Raw genomic sequence first — 19,024 nt, forward strand, 5'->3', positions numbered from 1 at the left:
ATTAGTAACAAAAACATAATTGGGTCTTGGCTTTCTTTTATCAGGGCAGTGAAATGTGTGAGCCAGTCAGAGTAAGTGCTTGTCATTAAAAAAAAAATTCCCGGGAAGATGAAATGTGGAAATTTCCCCTCCAGGGTCTTTCCAAAGGTTATAGTCACCTCTTCTGGTTGGCCCAAATTCTGCAATGTTTGCTCTGTGGAGGTTGGAAGCTTGAAGAAAAGATTGTCTTTTTCCTAGAAGGGGTTAAGAAGGACATGTTTGGGCTCTGAATGTGCAAGATTGAAGCCAGAGCAGTGTGCTACCTGGCACTGCTTGTCCTTGACTCTGAGTAAACTCACCTTGGATCTGTTGCATTTGCATTTCTAGTGCTCTGTGATCAGCCAGACAGAATGTCACACCTACCAGGTGGTCCTTTCCTTCTTCAGAATACCCTGTTGGAATGATGTAGGAATTAGGAGAGGGCTTTCCTGTTTATGAGAAGTATTGTTTGTACGTACTATAAAATCCTTGACTAGACATTTTTGCATAGAAAAACATTTATTTCATGTGTAAATTGCCTTGTTTCTCATCCCTCTTATTTAACTAGTCTCTGAATCATTTTATTATGTCATATTTGTCAACATTTCAGTAAAGAAACAAGAGTGGTAAAGAAGAGAAGAAACTTATTCACTAATTTCAGATGTTAATTAAGTGTTGTCAACAATTATGTCGTCACATAAAATTTGGGCTGGATACAGCCTTATAGACTATTTGGACCCCGACTGATTTGTTAAGACATCTTTTTGAATTGCTTTAAGTAACAAACCATTCCATTGATGAGTTATATCAACTCTGAAGGGAAGCTGTAATGTTTGCTGTGGTTACATTAATTATATAAAATAATTTCCAACAGGATGACCAGGTTACACATAAGCCATCTGGGCTATGGAAGGAAAATATGATGAATCTCAAAGTTGGGGAGACATGTCTGAGGTTGTTGGAATTAAGAGGTCTAGTCTGAAAAATATTGGTACAACCCAGAAGGATTTGAGTGTAGCTAAGAGGTGTGGAAAATGGGATTTTCTCATGGCTGACTTTTAAAAACTGGATGAATTCTTCATCTTAGGGTGGCTGAGGGGTTAGGATACTGGACTGCGAAGGAGGAAGACCTGAGGTCAGCTCCTGCCACTGCACTTCCTTAGCTGCTCGCCCTGGGCAAGGCACTGAGCTGCTTCGTAGCTGTACTTTTCTCATCTGTAAAAGTGAGGATAATACATTTAACTCCTCACAGGCTTGTTTACACTTGGAAAATACTGTGCAAACCTTAAAGAACTATATAAAGACCAGCTGTTGTTATTGTCATCATCATCTTCACTTAAGCCAACCTTCTAACCGTTATACCATCCTCTCCAGGAAAGTAAAAAATACTGTTAGGGATGACATGTAACTTCCAGGATCCACAAGTGAATTCCTGGCCATTTCATACATGCCACAGAGTCTTTTGGATAATAAATGTGAAGGAAGAGAATCTAAAGAACAAGGGAAAACATCCCCATATTGGCTTTTCAGGAGACACCATTTGAATGTGTTCGCCCAACAAAGAAATGGAGCTTCTGACTTCAGTATGTCTGGGCAGTTTTCATTTATAATCTCTTGTTCCAGGCTCCTTTTGTGGTTTTCAGGTGGCCAGATAGATGGTTCTTAGACTCTTCTCTCCTTGTCTCTTTTCTGTTTCTAGGCCAGTTGTTTTTAATAGGAGATACACCTTACATTTTCTTCAGTCTTACTGAATTTTGTCCTTGTTTCTTGTATTTCATTGAGTCTTTGATTCTGTATATAAACTTTTAGGGAGTTGGTTACGTATGCAAGATTTTACACCTTATTCTTTTTTTTCTAGTACTTTTCTCTAGTTTTCACTTCATTTATAATGTCCTTTTCTTCTAAAAAAAGATATTTTTTTCTTGTTTCATCCTTTCCAGGAACTCTAGACTTTGTGACCAAGCCATAGTTTTGGTATTAGCTCTTCCTTAGTCACTAGCTTTGTGTTTTGGACATCCCTAGAGCTGTAAAATGTATTTATTAGCAGTATCTTCTTCTGCCTGTTCATATTTCCAGATTGTTGACTTCCTAAATTAGGAGTTTTTGTCAGGGCAAGGCTTTGATTCTTCCTGTATACTCAGGGGAGGGGGGGGGGCGGGCGGGCCCTCTTGGTCCCGCTGGATATTGTTTTGAGTAACTTAATTTTTATTAATACTTCATACTATATTAATAATAATGACAGCTCACATTTATTCAGCACTTTAAGGCTTATAGCATGCTTTACATCTCCACCTAAGGTGTCCCAGCCTACCATCTCTTGAGATAGTTCATCCCACCTTTGAGTAACTTTCTGATTGTTTGGTTTGTCCTTGTGTCAAGCCTAAACCTGCTCCTGTAATTCCATCCATTGCTCCCAGTATTGCCCTCTGGCATCAAACAAAGTAGGTCTAATCCATGTTCCAAGGACCAGCCCTTGGAATACCATAGAGACTGGCATATACCCCTCCCCTCAGGCTGCCTCTTTAGGTTAAACCCATCCTGGTTCCTTCAGCCAGTTTGCCCAGGAAATAACTGAGGCTGTTTACCAGCTTGATGGCCTTCCTCTCTCGATCAGGTTATCAAAGTCCTCCCTAAATTGGAGGGCTCAAGTTATCACAGTCCCCAAGTAGGAGTTGCTAGCTTTGGTGGCAGCTTGTGACTTGTTTCTCAAGCTCCTCATCTACTTCTTTCTGTCTCAGTAATGTCATTGATGAGACTGCCTCCGTTGAGCCTTTCTATGGCATGCCCCCTGGGCTTTGTGGATTTCCTCATTTCAGTGCAGTCATCTTCTCTCTCTTCTCTGGCTGTCTCCCTCCACACCACCCACTTTTACTTATCTTTCACCTTTGGAGTAAGATGTGCTCATATTCCCAACTTGGGTCTTGTCCTTCCAAGTCTCAGTGGCAGTTGCAGGGTAAATTTCCCAACTTTCAGTGGGCAGAGCCCACTGCCTCCTGAAACATTCTACTTGGGATTGTTCTAATTGGTGAAAAGTTTTTCTTTATTTACCCCTGGGACTTCCCTAATCCCAGTTGGATGAAACACTTCTTTTGCTGCCTTCCAGCAAGGAGACCAGTTGGAACTTTGAACATAAGTAAGTCTTTTGATCAGTGGAGAAATAGCAAACATGGCATACTCTCAAGATGCAAGTGAACTGCACAATTCCCCCTCTCCTGCTTGTGGGAAGTGAGATTCTTAGTCCTTTCTACTCAATCTGTTGTCTTCCATTGCCTGTGGGATCCTTGGACTCTGATGCTCTAATTTTCCTTCTTAGCACTTAGAACTCTGACAGCCAGCCTTGGCTCTTGGCCTCCTCCTCCTCTTCCTGACCTCACCTAACCCACCTGTTCTTACTAACCTCATTTTTTCCCTTGGCTTCAAAACTTGCCCTATCCTTGCTTCCTGACTGCCTTGAACTCTGAGACTTCTCATTTCCCTGTTTGTTCCTTCACGTCAAGTCTTTTTTCTTCAGTTCTAGCACTCCCCCCGCCCAACTTTTCAGATTTTCCTTTTAAACACAGCTCTGGCCTCCTTCATAATCCCCAAGCCCTTCGAATCTCTTTTATAATTTCCTCTCCTGTTTCTCCTTCCATCACATCTAGGAAGTTGAAGAATCATGGACAAAGCCCACTCTATTCAAATAAATTTTTTTTTAAAAATGTTAATGATATGAGCCATGTTTTAATTCACCTTCTCAGGCCACTTTGGGTTTTTTCTCACTTTATAGAAGGTGAGAAATACAGAAGTATTTCTATATAAAGGTGTTGAAGAGTAGCATGTTCCAGTTGTAATTATTCTTTTTCCTTTCCCTAAGAATTTTTTCTTCAAGGTGAAAATACATTTGAGTAATGCAAATGTTAATATACCTTCTCTAATGCCAGGGGTTTCCAGCTGACTTTGGAATATCACAGTTACAAAAGCAAAAGCTAGTAGGAATAAAGTTGGTTCCTGCTTTCTCTCAGTTGACATTGATTTCTAGTAACTAAATAGACTTGTCAAGGAACTGCAGAACTTTAAACTTGTTCCTCTTTTAAGTCTGTGCATTCATAGGATCTCCCCAAAAAACCTAACACAAATCCTCTTTTTGACAATATTTGATAAAAGATGACGATTAGACTCTTAGAATATTTAGCCTGCGTCTTATTTAATAACTTCAAACCCGTGGTACAGTTTTACTCCAAACAATATTTCTATTTTGTGGTAGGTTCATTGTTCCTTCTTATTCTCATTATCTTAATAATAATAATAGCATTCAGGGAAGGAAGAGAGCTGCCTTACCCCTTTGTACATGGTTCTCTTCCTGAGAGTTACTCTGCCCATTTGACTTTCTGAGTTATTACTTGGAGAACCATGGTTCTCCCTTTGGGCCATGGAAGATGAAAGTCTTTTTTAAATTTCCTTATGGGGTACTGCTCTCTTCCTCTAAGTAGCAATAGATAATCAGTATTTCAATCTGTCATCTCATCCATGGGGATACTCCCTTCAGCATTGAAGATCTTAACCCACCCAGCAGTCTCATCTTGTGTGATCCTCATCCGTATTTTCCCATGAATCCTTCTGAGAGGATCTGTCAGAAGTACTGCAGGTCTCCTCAAGGCCATTGAGCTTGTTGTCAGCAGCATGGCTGCCACTTGGGTTGCCCATCTTTGATAGCACTGCTTGTTGAGCAGGTCATTGTTGGTCATAGACTTTGGCCTCCTTCCACCCTCCACATCACTGTCCATTGCCCTCTTGGACCACTCCAGATCTGAGGTGTTTACTGCAAACTTAGGGTCAGGGGCATGTGGGAAGTCCCTTGAATGACAGTATCAAAAACATTGAAGCTCATCTAGACCTTATTATATCAAAACCTGATACTGGTGCTACATCTGTTTGGCCATTCCCATGTGGGAAATCAACTGTCCTTACCCTGTGCCTTGAGTATTCGTCTTATCTCTTTCTGATTTAGTCCGGTCCTGTGTCCCGACTGCTCATTTCTGTTGATCCCTCAGAACTCTGGAGAGAGGTCCTACTCTGCTGAGGCCTTATTGGCTCCTGGTATCTGCAGGAGATCCTGACTCAAAGTAATTCCAGTGCCTTTAGGCCAGTTGTCTTGTCCTTACAAATGCCTCTGTCGCTGGCGTTGTCACTTCACTCTATTACTTTTATCCATTGTCCAGATAAACCTAGTATTCTCTGTGGCATGGTGGTTCTTTTCTGATAGAGACTCCAGCCAATAACCATGGCTACCTTGAATACCACTGGGAGATCAAGCTCCTTCACTTCTTATGTGCCTTGGCTCAGTTTCCCTAGCCTCTTCGACATAGTGTGGACTTTCCTTTATTATTTGTTCTTATCTCACATCTGGAGAAAAATGACAATTTACCTCTTGTTCTCGAGTGACCTCACTTTCCCGTTTTCTAGCTTCCCTGTTTTCTGTCACTAACTCATCCCTTTCACAAGTGAGGAAGGTGTGAAGCAAGCATGGGAGCCAGCTTTAGGGTCAGAAACATGGATATTGAACTAGAGAGTACCTCAGAGGCCATGGGGTCCTACCAGTCGTGACAAAACTGAGGCCCAATAGCTACCAAGAGTCTGAGGCCAGGTGCCCTGTGCTAGTATTCCCACTTACCATATTGCCCTCAGAAGCACCTTTGAGTTTTTAAGTTAGATGAGCCTGTGGTTCTGATTGTCACTCATCATCCATGTAAGCCGATCGCATTTGACAGTCCAGGTGCAGAAGATAGTGTTTACTGTGAAAAGGATCCAGTACTTCAATATGTTTAAGGACAGAATTATTCACTACTTGACACCGATGACTCTTACAATATATCTTCACTTCTGTATTCATTTTGGCTCAATGCATTCTAATCTGAACAAAATATTTGGTTTTGGAATCAATTTTCCCATTCAAATAAGGATGATAGCATCTCAGAAGAAGGTAGCTTACAAAGATTAATCAGATCACCTCAGAAAATGTTGGCTGTCACTATGGGGTCTTTCCATTTGGCCATAAGAACAGATCTCTGATATTCAAGTGAGATCATTTTGGTGACAATGGAGATAATGTTTAGTGAAGGAAATGTACTTGTCCAAGCTTCATTTTTTGTTAGAGGTATAATTTTAGAGGCACATACATGAATTGTAATGGTTTCTCTTCATTGCACACTTAATTGAGTAATTACAGATTTACCAAATCAGTTACTCATGCCCAAGAAATTATGTTCAGCCCTCCAAAACTTATATGCTGAAGGTCCATAGACTTAGAATTTTGGGTGAAATAACTTGGTATTTATAGGCCTACCCTACCCTGACCAAGTTGGGAGATGGGGAAGAGGAAAAAAAATAACTGTTTTCCTGTTTTTCCTCCTCTGCTGTGGAAATAAGCCTATGAAAAGACAGAACTAGAAAAGAGGTGGGCATCAAACTATATTCAGTGTTCAATGGGACACCCATAGATTTGAATGAATGAAAAAAGGAAGCATTAAGCACTTACTATATAGCAGATACTGGACTGAGAATTGAGCTTTGAATTTAAAAAACCAGTCCCTGCCCTCAAAGAGCTTACACTCTGTAAGGTAAGACAATTTGACAAGAAGTCATGCATTTGTTAGGCACCTGTGTGGGCCAGGCCTAACCAAGCGCTGGGAACATAGATATTAACCCAAAGACTCACTGCTCTGCCATCAGAGGAATGGCCCAGATTCTAAGGGGAAAGACACATAAAGGGACCCTCAAGGCTGGGTGGTGGGAAGGCAAAGGGAGGGTGGTCCAGAGAGCTAGAAGCAGAGATGGGAGAGGACTGAAGCATGATGGATCCTTTCTTAAATTGAAGGTTCAAAGAGGAAGTCACCAGTGGAAGAAGGAAGCTGAAAGGGGCTGAGGGATGGCATCTGAGGCATGGTGGCAAAGTCTGAAGAAAACCCCTCTAATGAGTGGTAGCCTGGGAAGGGTGTTTTGGTCTGGCAGGCACAGGGATGGTGAACCATCAGTCATTTGATTAATGTGCCCTTTCCAGAAGACATGGATAGGAGGTTTGTAGAAACTCAGGCAGTGCCATGTCAGGAAGATATCTGCGAAGCATGGGTGGGTGGTTGAGGCCAGCCTCAGTATGCTGAGGTTTCACCAAACATGTTGACAGCCCAAGATACAAGGATAGGTTTGGGGACTAAGACTGGGAGCTAGGTATTGAACTACTTCAAAAAGAAGTCCCCTAGAGACCAGTGGACCAGGAGAGGTGGCCTACTCCTCCTCTTCCTGGCCCACTACAGTGGTGTCAGAGAAGGAGCAAAGGTCTGAGCACTGACCTTCGCCAGAGGCAACATTTACTGTCACCTTGTTCAGATTGGACCAGCTAGAGAGGGAGAAATTAATAAGGTTTATTCTGCTGCTGCCCTGTTACGTTTACACCATTTCCCCTAGGAAGCTTATTAATATTATGGCTTGCTTTTCCTTCTGGGGGTTGCCAAAACCAGTGGGAACCCTAGAGCTGCTTAGTTAGCATGACTTGTAAGTGAGCACCCACAAACACATAGCAAAAATATACCATCATTTCCCTGCAAAGAATCATGTCACTTTCATCTCTTGGATACCACCAGGCCACCCCCCATACATGAAGTGTACATCATGAACTTTTTCTTAGAGTCGTCTGTAAAAATTTTTTTTGCCATTTTCCAAATGAGCTCTACTTGAATATACCTTCAGTTTGCCGTATGTGACATTTAGTAAGGTTTTCCAGTCCCTTTCCTTGTAGTCTTTTCCTTAGATTATGCTGCATTTGTACATATTGATGTACACATAGATCTTGAGTGTACAGTCATTTGCATTCCATCTTTCCAGTTAGAATGTGAGATCCTTGGGGGCAAGAAGCATGTTTTTGCCTTTGCGTCTTCAACACTTGGCACTTGCCTGTCACACATTAAACACGTAATAAATGCTTGTTGACCAATTGTACATTATCTTCTTTGATTCTCCATGACAGTCTGGTGAGGTTGTGGTCTTACAGATATTACTGTCCCTTTTTACAGATGAGAAAGGCAAAACCCAAAGAATTTAAGTGACTTCAGTGATCTTAGAGCAAATCGATGTTGGATCTGCTCCCAACAAATGCATTATATCTGAAAAGTCTTATTTTCCCAATAGGGTAAAGCATCTTATCTTAGTGGAGCCATGGGGTTTTCCAGAGAGACCTGATAGTGCTGATCAAGATAGGCCAATTCCAGTGTGGATCAAAGCCTTGGGAGCTGTGTTGACACCTTTTAACCCATTAGCTGGCCTCAGAATTGCAGGACCCTTTGGTAAGTACTTGCATTCTAGGAAAGTAAAGACATGCATCTATAAATATTTTGGTTTAGATTTCAGTGAAACCAAATGAGAACACTTTTTTTAAAAAATTGCCTTTTTTTTAAACCATTAGTAATATCTTCAAACAACTTTTACTTTGTTTGGAAAAAATAGTCACCCTGATATTGCCTATTGATTAATAATAATTATGGTTTATTCTTTAAATTATTGTATAGGTTATAGGTCAAGCAGAATCTCTCATCTACTACCACCTCATATGGAAATTCTAAAATGTCTTCATTATACAGCCAATGTATAGTGTGTCTGATGCCTAATCGTAGACCCTGACACTCATTTTACTAATAAATATGCTTTTGAGTTAGTGGTTTTTCCCCCTACATTTCCTGATTAACATGTTATATTTAGGAGGGTTTATCTTATGTGCATTTCCGTCTAAGGCCCCTGCTAGTTGATTGTGAAGCCTTACCTGCTCTGTGCTAGCCAAGTAAACACCACCACCTGCCCTTCTTCCTTCCCTGGTTTTCATTAACACTCAGTCTTACATTGCGTATTGTCAGATAACAACATTGGCATGTGAGCTGACATTCAGTATAGGCTGCGTCAGTTATGTTTGACCCTGCTGGGTGTGACTTTTGGAGAGTAGCACCTAGGATCTACTTTTTGTTTGTTTTCACATTTGAGGTTAACATCTGTATATCTGTCATAAGCAGTCTTCATGCAAATTAGTGCTAAGACCTGCTGTTAGATTTAGGCTTTTGGTAGACTTTAAAGGATAAACTGTTGTGTTCTCTATTATTACTCAGGCTTAAGCCTTGTGCAGCGTTTAAGGCCTGATTTTAAAAGAAAGTATGCATCAATGTTTGAAGATGATACCGTGACAGAGTATATCTACCACTGTAATGTACAGACGCCCAGGTAAACTTTACGTTTCTGAAATTGATTATGATTCTATAAAATAAGTACGACAGAAAAGCGTTTGGAAATTTTCAAGAGTATCAATAACCTTTAACTCAGTTGCAAATCATTCAACAAATACCATTAGGACCTACTACATAAAAAATACTTTTCACACTATTATATGTCAAAGTTATCACCCTCAAAGAACTTATAATCTTAAAATAATAAGAAAACAAGATGGAAAAATTTTAGCAATCATTTCTTCAGCCCTTACATGTAAAGCATTGTGTTGAGTGCTAAGCAAAGTAAAAACATAATTAAGATATATTCTTTCCCTTTATGGAGTTTAAGGGTAATGTCATATAGTAAATGTCTCCAAGTGGGTGGTACCAGAGGGTCCATGGATTAGGATTGCAAAGGAGTGAACATCACTGATTGAAATGGTTTGAAAAAGTTTCATGGAAGAGGTTGGTTTTTAAGCTCTCTGTTCCTGGAAAGATAGGGGACATTTAAATGGGCATTTTAGGAATTATAGGAAGAGGACACTGCTCTGAACCTAGGCAAGGAGACAAATATGGATACGGGCATGTTCTTGAAATACTGCCTAAATCATCTTGGCCATAGTTGGTTTGTGTAGAAAAATAGTGAACAATAAGGTGGAAAGGTGGGCAAGGGGAGTGGAAGGGGTTTATAAAGCAGTCTAGGGTACGATAAAGGAGTCTTCTATTTGGGTCAGATTGTTACCATGTATGAAACATAGTTTTGGGAAACCAAAGATCTCATTGGTTTGGAAACATGGAAGAAAAACTGTGTGGAACCATACAGTTGCCAAGGTATATGTTTCATGTGCCTTACCCTCAGCCTAGGAGTTTTCCCTCTTTATTTCTCCTGGGTGACTAGTGCCCAGAGGCCTTTTCTCCATGGCCTTGGAGGCAAAGACAGTAGAGCCTTTGCTAAAAGGGACTGTCACTTATTGAAATTTTGTACATTAATGTAGTTTGACTTTTAAGTAGGGGAATTTTAAACGACCCTAACTGGCAGGGGAAAACTCCCACTTACTAATATACAAAAGGAAGGGAACATGGGGGAAAGGATAGCATCTGCACAGCCATATGTGGATATGTTTCCTAAGAATAAGTAGAATAGTTCAACTTCACAAAGGAATGAAATAGCTCTTGCAGTTTCAAAAGTCCTTCTATATTATGGGGAAAGTTATAGTAGCCACCAATCAAATGTCATGGGATGAGTCCCATCAGCAAACATTGATGAGTTGTTGCAGTCACAAACTAGCCAGCTAAGACCCAATTCTGGTAGAGCTGGGAAAGCTCTCCAGCCCAGTGCCTCTCAGAGGAGCAGGCCAGTGTCTTTTTAGACTAGAGAGTCAGTCACATGAGGGGCTGCTTGTAGACACAGAGATCATCCTGGAAGTGTATGTGAAGGGGAGCTAAGTGGACAGCCTCGATTTTTTCAGCAAGACATTTTGAAAGAGGGAGATGGAGGTCTTGGGATAGCAAAGAAGCCTTTCAAGTGTGCTAGAGGCAACAGAAGGTAAAAATAAAAGAAATGGCAGGCTGTATTTAGTAGGAATTTGTAGTGGGTCAAGTTTGTATCATTTCATGACTTTTTTAAAGGATTAAATTGTGGGATGGGGTGGGAGGGATGGACTTCTCTCCCACTAACATTCATGGGTTCTACCATTAACACTTCCCTCTCCCCTCCTCCTTATAAGTTCCATATTTTGAATTAGTCCAGAATTAATACCTAATTATTTTTTTATTGTTTATTATTAATATCAAATTAATACCAAAGAAAAGGCCTTCTTTCATCTCTATGAAAATTTCCATTAGATATATCTTTACTGGAGCTTGATAAGATGTTTATTTTGGAAAGGATGGAAGAGATGATTCTGATTTTCTTAATAAAATTCTAGGCAACTTATGTCTATCTAATAACGTACCTTTTACTTTTAGTCAGTTCTTATTTTTTGGGCGTCTTATATTTGCATTTATTTAGCATCTAATGAAATAACTTATTTTGTTTAATTGCTTAAATCTTAACATGACTTTCTCCTTTACTTTTAAGTGGTGAAACCGCTTTTAGAAATATGACTATTCCTTATGGATGGGCAAAAAGACCAATGCTCTTGCGAATTGGTAAGATGGACCCGGACATTCCCATTTCTGTAATCTACGGAGCCCGATCTTGCATAGACGGCAATTCTGGCAATACCATTCACTCCTTACGGCCGCATTCATATGTGAAGACTATCGTGAGTGTTTGGATTGAGGTTTTCCCTTGTGTATGGTGTATAATTGTTTATGGGTCGATCAGCAAGCATTTCAAAATCCCCTACTGTGTGCCAGGAATTAAGCTATGTGTCAGGGATCCAGTAGAGCAGATGCAACCTTTATGGAGTGCACTCTGATGAGAAGATCTAACATGGATTGTGGGGGGGCAGGGACTTTGGTTTGGGGAGTGATATCCTCATTTCTCTCACTATTGTAAAGAAAAGACAGGAATTCCCAGGGCTTACATATAAGAATCCTTTTGACAAGATCTTTTTTCTAATCTCTTTATTTTTTGGAGCTCAAAGGAAAACCTAAAGAATGCTTAAAAAAAAAAAAAAAGTTCTCCAGTTCTCACCCACTCATCTGGTTTTTTACCAAAATCCACTTTTTAACTGCATAAAAACAGGTCTTTGCACACACTTAAGTCCTTCAGTGAGTCTGTGGTCTCACTGCTAGGGGTTCTCTTTCCATTGATGGGAATGTGTCCATTGTAAAAGTCTTCATCCTGTGTGATTCTGTGAAGTGTCATTCTATCTCATCCACAGAGAGTTAGCTGATACATGTTAGAGGCTGACCTTGTAGCCCTTTTTACATTCTGCATAATTTTGAGGGTACTAGGGCAGTACCCAGGCTGGTTTTACATCTGGCAAGAAGTATCCTTATTCTAATTAAAATTTAGTAAGATCCCTGTTCTTTTTTGGGAGGGCAGCATGGCCAAGTGAGTAGAGGGCTGGAAGTCTTTAGTCTGTCCCAGGTATCTCTCTGAAGCAGGCAGAGATATTGGCAGGTGTTGATTTATATTGATAGAGGAAGTTTCCTGCCCGGGAGCCCCTGCACCTGTCAAGTCATAGATGTGGTAAAAACAAATAAGTAAGTTGGATAGATAGCATTGGAGTTTACTACTACCGACAGCCTAAAAACAGGGTGAGGACTCAGTTAAGGGATTCTGTCAGCCACCTAACACATTGCCCTATGCCTGGGCTAAGGTGACGCCCACTGACTTACACTATTCTTACCCAGGCTATCCTTGGCGCGGGACATTATGTGTATGCTGACCAACCAGAAGAATTCAACCAAAAAGTAAAGGAGATTTGTGATTCTGTGGACTGACCCCATTCGGATCTCAGTGGACACATCTGGTGATGGATGCAACTCCTTCCTGATAACTTAGAAAATGTGATGAAGAATCAGGAAACCAACACAAGAAACTGAGCGGTCCTCTTGCCTCTTATTTTGCACATTTGGCATCTCTTCTATGAAGTCACTTGCACATTTATACCACATAGTGCCTTTTGGGATGGGAACCCCTTTTTAATTAGAAATTCATTTTAAATACATACAGAAATCTCAGAAATGAATACCTTTAAATAAAAGATTTCTTGCCTCCCTAACATAGTGGAAATATTGTGATTTTTTAACTGGAAGATTTCCGATAGAACTTTGATATATGGAATACTCTTTATGTTGGAGTCTACCTTTCCTCTATAAAGACTTTGCTTTATCGTCATGTTAATGTATTATAAAGGTGCAATTTACTTTATTTATGTCTGCATATGATTAACGTGTGTTTGCCTTTGGGTTAGCCATGTCCTTTCTCAACATGTATTGAGAAATAGCAAATTTTTGTATCGAAAGTTCCCACATGGTCCTTGATGGTGTTGTGACAGGCAGGGAAGGGAGGGAGAGAAGGAAAGGGCTGAAAGGAACAAAGCTGAGAACTAAGGTGCCATGTTTCCTATTTCCAGGTCACTGGGGCAGTAGATCAGGGCCTTTGCAGGTGCCCATTTCTTTAAAACTTGCTGAGTCTATTGCGGGCACGGTTGTTTGTTATTTAACTTTTAAGATGTGAATGTTAGCACATAGGACAGGCACTGCAGCATAGTGGAAAGAGCACTGAACTTGAAGCTGTGAGGACTTGGGTTCAAATCCCATTTCTGACATTTTCTAGCTGTGCTTGAACAATTCACTTATTCTCTCTGAGCCTCAGTTTTCTCATCTATTCAAAGGCTATTTATAATGGCACTTGCCTCCCAGAACCATTGTGAGGATCACATGAGAAGATGTGTAAAGTGTTTGGGAAACCTTGGAAAAGTGCAATATAAATTCTTCTTCTTCTTATGTTTCCCCAATAACAAAGGTTTTAATACCTTGGTACTTTGAAAAGGGTGAAAGGATTTACCTGTACAACCTGTCTTTGTTATAATTAGATTCTTATAAGATATTGTGTTAATTAATGAGCCCAAACTGCCTGCCCTGTTCCAACAATGGTTCTCAGAGCAGAAGGTTTTCTTCACTTGGAATATCAAGGCATCCATCTTTGAACTACAACCTTATTATAGTGTTGCAACAAATGGTGTCACATTTTCATCATGACCCCTAAAGCAGCCCTGAAAAATAAGCAGCTCATTCTCTAGTGAAAGTTCAGGGTGTGTCTAAAATTGTTTTAAACATTCATCATTATCACATTGGAGTACTTTTAAAAATGTAAAACTATACACACACACACGCACACACACACACTCACACACACAGAGACACTCACACACATGCTCACACACTAACACACAGAGACACACACACACATGCTCACACACGCTCACACACACACTCACACACACACATTCACACACACGCTCACACACTCACACACACACTCACATTTTTAAAACCCCCAAGCTTTAGATAACTGCCCTAGATGATACTTTCTTGCTACGATGTTTTTAATCTCATTGAGACTGAACACTTCGGCTGTACAGTACCTGTTTGCCAAAATATCTCTTCATGGAAAACAGGAAAACTGGGAAAGAGTTACTAGATGAGACATCTGGACTTCACTTGTATGTGGTGTTAAACTTTTAGGAGAGGCAAATTGAAGTAAAAACTTGAAAAATTTAACAAGTGATGCCTTAATATGTTCGATCACAATCTGTAATAATAATAAAATGTTGGGTTCTACCTCTTAGCAAATAGACCATTCTGTTTTTCAGCCTTAGGAGGTGAATTTATTACAGGTTAATTTGGCTCGGTAATGAATGGTTCCTTCCACCAGTCAAATAAAAGCAGTTAGGTGCGGGGTGGTTAGGAGATGAGACATTTTGTTTTCAAGAAATACTATTATTGTTAGAAGTGTCATCTTGAATCATCAGATTACCTTTTGTAGTCTTGAAAGGGTTTTTTTTTAGGTTTTTGGTTTATTTTTAGGATTTAAGGAGTGCCAAAAAAAGAAAATCAGACTTTCTTAAACTTTGCTGTGTGACATCTCGTACTAGTTAAAACTGTAAAAGTTCTGGCACTTTGGAGTGAAGCCACGTCTCGCCTCTGAGGTCAGAACTGTTTGACATTTGGGGACAAAATGGAAGTGATTATGTGCAGTCTGGCTAAGTTTGTTGTAACCTCTTGATATTACTTTAACCTATCCTTTTTACTGATGTATATGTATAACCAATTACACAGATGCTTTCTGAAGAAGGCATCCCATAATTTCTTCTGTGTGCTAACCACTGAATGATTGTTTGAAAGATGGTGGAAAATGTGCAGAGTTGTAGGACTGGAGGAGTGGAAATGCTCTAGTTTTCTAATATATTTTGTCTCATTAAACAAAATTTACCTTATTAAATATGATGTGACTTATTTAAAACTGTATACATTTTTTGGCTCTAAGTTTAATGAACAAATGTTTATTTTAAGCAATTAACTATAGTGCCGTGCATGGAGAACTTGCCTAGAATATATAATTGTTCATGACTGACAGGGAACTTTTACCCAAGACAAGCAGGGAGACTGTGAAATCGTACCTCACTACCCTTGACAGGTTAAAGTCACCAGGCCTAGTTGACCTGTATCATAGGGAACTGAAAAAATTAGCCATTGTGATTCCTGAACTGCTGGTGTCAATGATCCTTGCAACATTGTGGCCATTAGGGGGCGTACTTCAGGATAGGTGAAAGGGAAATGTCCAGAGTCTGCAAAGCACAGGCTAGCCAGCATGACTTCAATCAGGGCGAAATTCGAGGATGCATTTCTAAAGGGGCAGTTATTGGGCACCTAAGGAAGGAAACAGTAATCATCAAGAGCCACGTCTTTACCAGCAAGAGTCATGCCGGACCAACCACATGTCCCTTTGTGATGAGGTTTTTAATTTCGTAGATGCAGGGAATGCCATCCGTGGAGTTTACTTCAGTTTTAGCAACACATTTCTTGTGGTAAATGTGGATACCCCAAATATCATGAAGAGTTGGTTCCACGTCAGAAAGAGGTCCCTATGGAGTGCCCCAGGGAGCTGCCTTCTCCCTGTGCTACTTTATACTTTCAGTGATGACTGAGATAAACACACAGAATGGTGTTTATCAAATTTACAGGTTACACAAAACTATGACAGATTAACACTGGATGACAGGATACAAAAGATTTTTCCAGAGTAAATGTATTAAATTGGATTTAATAGAAATAAACGTAAAGTCTTACATTTGGGTTCCCAAAAATCAACGTTAGAAGTCTGTGTTTGGAGATACAGAGCACGGTGTTAGAAAGCTGCTAAATCTTTTCATTTAGAACTAATCCAGCTTCCTTAGTATATTTAAAATGTTCAAAGGAAAGAGGCAGGTTTTTTTGTTGTTTGTGAGGTGGATGTATTTTCAAACTTAATTTAAAAAGTCTTTGAAGGCCAAAGAGCATTATGGGAGGGCATGTTGATTTGGTCCACTTTCAAATAGAATTTCCTCTGACCCAGAGGTCTGCAGAGACTGACTCACTGTGGCAACTTGAGGGCTGAGTGTTCTCATTCTCATTATACCAGTTGCAATGACACAGAGTAAACGGCTTAGTGATTCTGTTCTGTGAGTACGCATTTGTAAAATTAGGCTACATAGGAGCACACTTATGAAAATGACAAGGGTCAGCTGATGGGTGCTGATGGCGTAGGTATGTGCCCACCATCTTCTCAATGTGCTCCACAGGACATGACTAAGCCTCAGCTTTTTATAATTAGAAATCGCAGCAATGGAACAATCCAAAGACATTTCCAAGACTACAGTGAGGAAGGACTGGTGAGGGCATTCCCTTTCTGAGGCCAGCCGACTTCCCCATGGCTCAGCTATTGGAAGCCAGATGGTTTACTTGAGTTCGGGCTTCTCTGAGGTAGCCTGCCTCAGATTCTGTTGCTTTCTATACCCCTGTGCCTGTGAACTATATAGCCTGTACACCCTCACTCTAGTGAGCAGGTTTGATCTTAGGTGTTAGGGCTAGAGAAGGACACGGAGCCCCCAGGCTCCCAGAGGGACATGCTCAGCTAGGTCCTTTAATAAGAAACCATGGAGTGCTGGATGGGTTACAAAAGACACTCCCCTCCCTGTGACCCAGTGCAACAAGCAGTGGGGGCACTATACCCATTCTACAGATGAGGAAACCACACCAGAAAGCATGACCTGCCCAGAGTCCCATAGCATCCTAAGCAGAACTGGAACCCAAGTCTTCACACTCCTCAGACTTCTTGCCCATAGATGAGATTTCAATTCACCTTAAAGGTGTCCTGAAGGTAAAGTTGGGATGAACTTCCAGCTCTGTCCTAAGTTCCCCATCTATATCAGAAGCAGAAGGGGGAGGGGAGGCTACATCCCACAACAGCCTGACTGGTAGGATTTTTTTGGACCAGACATACATCTAGTCCTAGAGTTTCCTGTAAAGGACTGTGAGTTGTTATTTCCACATAAATATAGAATACTGGCCTAAGGTTTGTTTGGGGATGTTATCTGTGTCTTTGGGTTGGCACTAATCATTTCTGCATGGCACTTTGAAAGCTTTTAATCTCCTCAGGTCAGCTGTTGCCCTGCTGACTACCCACGTGGGTCTCTACCCATTTCCTCAATAACCTAAGGTAACCCCTTTCTCTAAACAGCCAGGCCTAGATTGTTCTAAACTCTGCAATCCCAGTCACTGCTTAACCCATCTGGCAGCTCTGTCTGTGCATGATGGTCTAATGACAACATTCCAAATGACCTTTGTCCTTGAGATGTCTAAGTGGCCTGCTTTCTCAGGGTTTGAGTCTGTGAGAGCTGTGGCTGTGGGCAGGGGTGGGTATAGTCAGTGCGGGTAGTGTGGGTTAGATACCAGTAGGTGATGTGTATGCTGATGAGTCAAGCAAAAAGTGAGAGATGTGTCATTATATGGACTGGTGACATACAAGGAGAAAAGCCTGGTGGTTGGTCAGTAAGCACACAGGATTATAGGGACAACAGGGAAAAGTTAGGTAGATAATATTGTAAGCTGGGGAATTTTTCCTAAACCCTTTAATGCAGATATTAAGAGTGAATTGTTTGGTTCCTAATTTTGTGGTCCTAAAAATGGTATTAAGGGACAGATCTTTGGATGAAATTTATTAATCTCATAAAGACAAAAAAAGCTGAAGAAGAAAAATCCTCTGGTCACATCATTTGGAAACCATTATTTGACTCATTTTAATTAAATCGTAATCTGAGCATCAGCATAGTGCAGTGGAGATAGTGCCAGGCTTCTAGTCTCAGTTATTAATCATTTACTGTATGCCAGACACTGTGCTAAGTGCTACTGATACATGAAAAGCAAAAAATCTGCCCTCCATGAGTCCCCATTCTTTTTTTTATTTGTTTCTAGTGTTCTACAATCACTCCCATATATCTTAGATTTTTCCCCTCCCTCTTCCCTTCCCCCACCTCCCCACTCCCTCCCTGAGATGCCATACAGTTTTATATAGGTTATACACATATATTCCTATTAAATACATTTTCACCTTAATCATGTTGCATAGAAGAATTAAAATGAATGGGAGAAATCATATAACAAAACAAAACATGATACAAAAGAAAATGATCAGCTACATTCTGCGATAGAATTCCACAGTTCTTTCTCTGGATGTGGAAGGCATTTTGCCTTAAGAGACCATTGTGAATTATTTAAATCCTTGCATTGCAATGAAGTACTAAGTCTACTAGAAAAATTCCTCCCGCACTATGGTTGTTGCTGTGTACAAAGTTCTCCTGGTTCTGCTTCTTTCTCTCAGCATCAATTCATAGAAGTCTTTCCAGGCCTCTCTGAAGTCTTCCTGTTCATCATTTCTTATAGCACAATAGTATTCATTATTATTCATATACCACATTCATATACCACAATTTATTTAGCCATTCCTCAATTGATGGGCATCCCCTTGATTTCCAGTTTTTGGCCACCACAAAGAGAGCTGCTATAAATATTTTTGTACATGTGGGACTCTTCCCCCTTTTTTATGATCTCTTGGGGAAACAGTCCTTCCTAGAAGCGGTATTGCTGGGTCAGAGGGCATGCACATTTTTGTAGTCCTTTGGGCATAGTTCCAAATTGCTCTCCAGAATAGTTGGATCAGTTCACAGCTCCACCAACAGTGAATTAGTGTTCCAACACTCCCACATCTTCTCCAACGTTTGTCATCTTCCTGTTTAAGGAGCTCCCATTCTAAAGGTTTCTTGCAGAAGGTAGGAGTTGAGCAGAGT

At 40.5% G+C, this 19,024-nt stretch overlaps 1 protein-coding gene across 1 annotated transcript in view; it reads left to right on the forward strand.

The window, feature by feature from the left end:
- ABHD5 (abhydrolase domain containing 5, lysophosphatidic acid acyltransferase) overlaps positions 1–15,141 on the forward strand; it is a 34,509-nt gene extending 19,368 nt beyond the window's left edge. The window contains exons 4-7 of the mRNA XM_072651088.1: positions 8,179–8,333; positions 9,144–9,255; positions 11,320–11,506; positions 12,546–15,141. Of these exons, the coding sequence (XP_072507189.1) occupies positions 8,179–8,333; positions 9,144–9,255; positions 11,320–11,506; positions 12,546–12,635 (544 nt within the window). The 3' untranslated portion in view covers positions 12,636–15,141. The remainder of the gene's footprint in view (positions 1–8,178; positions 8,334–9,143; positions 9,256–11,319; positions 11,507–12,545) is intronic.
- The last annotated feature ends 3,883 nt before the right edge of the window (positions 15,142–19,024 follow it).

This window comes from Notamacropus eugenii, chromosome 3 (genome assembly GCF_028372415.1).
Source record: "Notamacropus eugenii isolate mMacEug1 chromosome 3, mMacEug1.pri_v2, whole genome shotgun sequence".
NCBI classification, from domain to species: Eukaryota; Metazoa; Chordata; class Mammalia; order Diprotodontia; family Macropodidae; genus Notamacropus; species Notamacropus eugenii.